The sequence below is a fragment of the Chlorocebus sabaeus genome, chromosome 20 (genome assembly GCF_047675955.1).
Source record: "Chlorocebus sabaeus isolate Y175 chromosome 20, mChlSab1.0.hap1, whole genome shotgun sequence".
Taxonomy (NCBI): domain Eukaryota; kingdom Metazoa; phylum Chordata; class Mammalia; order Primates; family Cercopithecidae; genus Chlorocebus; species Chlorocebus sabaeus.
In genome coordinates this window covers 10,770,347-10,773,395 of record NC_132923.1, presented here as the reverse complement: position 1 = coordinate 10,773,395, position 3,049 = coordinate 10,770,347, and the positions used below count along the sequence as shown (strand labels likewise).

General features: G+C 45.9%; 1 protein-coding gene across 1 annotated transcript; it reads right to left on the bottom strand.

The window, feature by feature from the left end:
* Window positions 1-1,159: 1,159 nt before the first annotated feature.
* LOC103224002 (late cornified envelope protein 3D) lies at window positions 1,160-2,565 on the bottom strand. The gene is made up of 2 exons (XM_007977134.3): window positions 2,273-2,565; window positions 1,160-1,759 (listed from the first exon to the last, which is right to left on the bottom strand). The coding sequence occupies exon 2, from the start codon at window positions 1,736-1,738 to the stop codon at window positions 1,460-1,462; it is 279 nt and encodes a 92-aa protein (XP_007975325.1). The 5' UTR covers window positions 1,739-1,759; window positions 2,273-2,565; the 3' UTR covers window positions 1,160-1,459.
* Window positions 2,566-3,049: the final 484 nt, after the last annotated feature.

The following is a 3,049-nucleotide window of genomic DNA, read 5'->3' as shown; positions in this document are numbered from 1 at the left end:
CACCTAATAAGCAAATAAATTTTTGATCTTACAATTAAACTAATTTATAAGCCTAGCAATACTTCTCATTTTCTCTCTTCCTTTTTCTTAATGGTCTCAGTCTACAGCCTCCACCTTACTACATTCCCTAAGCTCTCAGCTCCATTTCTCCCCTAACCCAGGACTTCTTAAGCTTTAATTAATTCTACTCCCTCCACTTTCTCTCTCTGGGAATTTAATTGTGTATATGGAGTTATCTGTTTTTCCTGAGACCAGCTCTTTCTTTCTTTTCTTTTCTTTTCTTTTCTTTTTTTTTTTTGAGATGGAGTTTCACTCTTGTGGCCGAGGCTGGAGTACAGTGGCACAACAGGCTCACTGTGACCTCTGCCTCCCAGGTTCAAGCAATTCTCCTGCCTCAGCCTCCTGAGTAACTGGGATTACAGGTATCTGCAACTACGTCGAGCTATTTTTTTTTTTTTTTTTGTATTTTTAGTAGAGACTAATCATATAACATGTGGTTTCACCATGTTAGTCAGGCAGTCTCAAACTCCTGACCTCAGGTAGTCCACCTGCCTCAGCCTCCCAAAGTGCTGGGATTACAGACAGCTAAGGCCATTTTTTTTCTTTACCCATCTTTTAATTTTAGTCTAAAGATTCTCAGCCTTGCAATTATTGGCTTTTTGGGTCAGATAATTCTGCACTGTGGGGCTGTCCTATGCTTGGTAGGAGGCTTAGCTGCATCCCTGGCCTCTACCCGCTAGATGCCAGAAATTCTCTTAAGTTTTGACAGCAAAAAATGTCCCTTGGAGAGTCAAATTTACCCCTTTAGAAGAAATGCTAATTCTGCCTTTTTTTTTTTTTTGATAATTGCCTGCTACATCTTCACTATTTTGTAATTGGGATGTCAGAAACATCTAGTAGCTCCTTCTAGGACTGGGGAGTCCATTATGAAAGGAACAGTCACATTTCTGTCGTTCTTTTCTGACAGTTAGAGGCCTCACTACAATCCCTCTCATCACATCCTGTCCCCCACTACCTCACAATCCCAGGACAAAAAGACTCGACAGACTCCAGAATTTTGCAGCCTAGAGCTAGAATTCTGCACCTTCCCTGTGGTGGTGCTGGATGTCAGGGGCAGACAGGAGGGCACACTTCCAGCCCCACGTAGGGAGAGACAGAATGAAATGCCAAGGGAGACACCAGTGGTAATGAGGACAAGAAGCTTTATTTTTTGACGAGGTCAGGCACAAACACTGCCAATCCTTCACAGGTACAGGGGTAAGGGAACATGTGACATCCTGGACATCAGATAGGAAGTGCCTCCTGGGGAGAGCCCAGACCTTCCACAGGAAAACCCCCAGCTCAGCCTGTGAAAGCCAGAAGAGGGTATCTGGGAACTCGTGCATCAAGATGGGGTTTTCCTGGGCCCTTGGGATTCTTGTTTCCTCTAAAATCGCTTGTCTCAGCATCAGGATCCAGGTCAGCAGCAGCCTCCAGAACTGTGGCCGCAGCCGGAGCCCCCGCCTTGCTGACCACTGCCCCTGTCACAGGAGTTGGACCTCTGGCGCCTGCATCGGTGGTGGCGCCTGTGGTGGCTCAGGCAGCAGCCGCCCTCGGAGCTGGGACCGCAGCCCCCGGAGCTTGGGGCACAGCCAGAGGAAGCTGGAGGCAGACACTGTGCTGGGCTCTTTGGGGGACACTTGGGTGAGGGGCACTTGGGTGGGGGTGTGCACTGCTGCTGGTTCTGCTGGCAGGACATCTTGTCAGGAGTTGAGTTGTCCTGGACAAAACAAAGCCATTTGTAAGTTCAAAATCTACAGTCCAATGTCTCTAAGACCAGCTGCCTCCTGAGGCATGAGCTGCAGGAGGGTGAGGGAAGCTGATGTGAAGTTGGTGGGACATGTCAGATGCCTCTCACTTTGTTCTCCACCTGGGACAGATTGCTGTGAGTCTAAGTGGGCATCCATGTTTCTGTTTCTCCAAAGAGCCTCTAGGAATGCACCCTTTTGAAAAAAGGCATTCTGGAGAATGGATATCATAGGAAACATGTGCCAGCCTGAGTAGAAACAGGATGAAAAGGAATCATAAGCTTCTGTGGCCTTTGCAGGTCATGGAATTGTTGTCAGCTCCTGCAGGGGCTCCCTCCTGGCCCCACTTCCCGCATTGGTACCCTCTCTGCCATCCTCTCTCTGGGCTTTTGTTTCAGACCTCTCTATTTCCCTCTCTTCTGCTATGATCTTAGTTTTCCGTTCTAACATCCCAAGTTGAGTCCCATCCCCTGCCGGACACTCACCAGGTGCAGAGGAGGCAGGCGAAGGCTGTTCCTGAGGAGACTGTGGATGAGGAGCCCAGGGCAGGAGTGCTTTTATCTTGTGCACGGTGTGTGATGCACAGCCTGGGCATGCTGCTGCTTTCACAACCAGGGGAGCTGACAACCAGGGGAGGTGACAACCAGGCACACGCCCAAGACTAGATTTGTAGCTTGGGTACTTCCATAATATCCAACCAATGACACTGAATCTGGAAGCAGGATCGCTGTCCACATACCTCTCACCTGGGAGCCTACCACTGCTTCCTTTCTTCCTCCCTTCTTCCTTCTTTCAACTCACGTGCTGTGGAGCAGAGTCTGTCCCTTACAATTTCCTGGGAATTAGTATGACATAATTCTTTCTTGAGTCATGACTGGAGAAATAATAGTCATTTCAACAAATGGAGTTGAAACAATTGGGCATCCCTATGTAAAAGAAATCATACCTAATGCTAGATATAAAAATTATTAGATTGTAATTAAAAAATTAAAAATTAAACTATGAAACTTCTACAATAAAACAAAAAAAAACTTTGTGACTTTGGGTTATGCAAAATTTTTTAGATATGCCAAAAAGGTACAATTCAAAAATAAATATAGGACTTCATCAAAATAAAAAACTTCTGCTTTTCAAAAGGCACTGCTAGGCAAATGCAAAGAAAATTCACAAATTCACAGACTTGGAGACAATATTGTAAAATACATATCTTACTAAAGACTTGAGTCAATACTTTTTTTTTTTTTGAGACGGAGTCTCGCTCT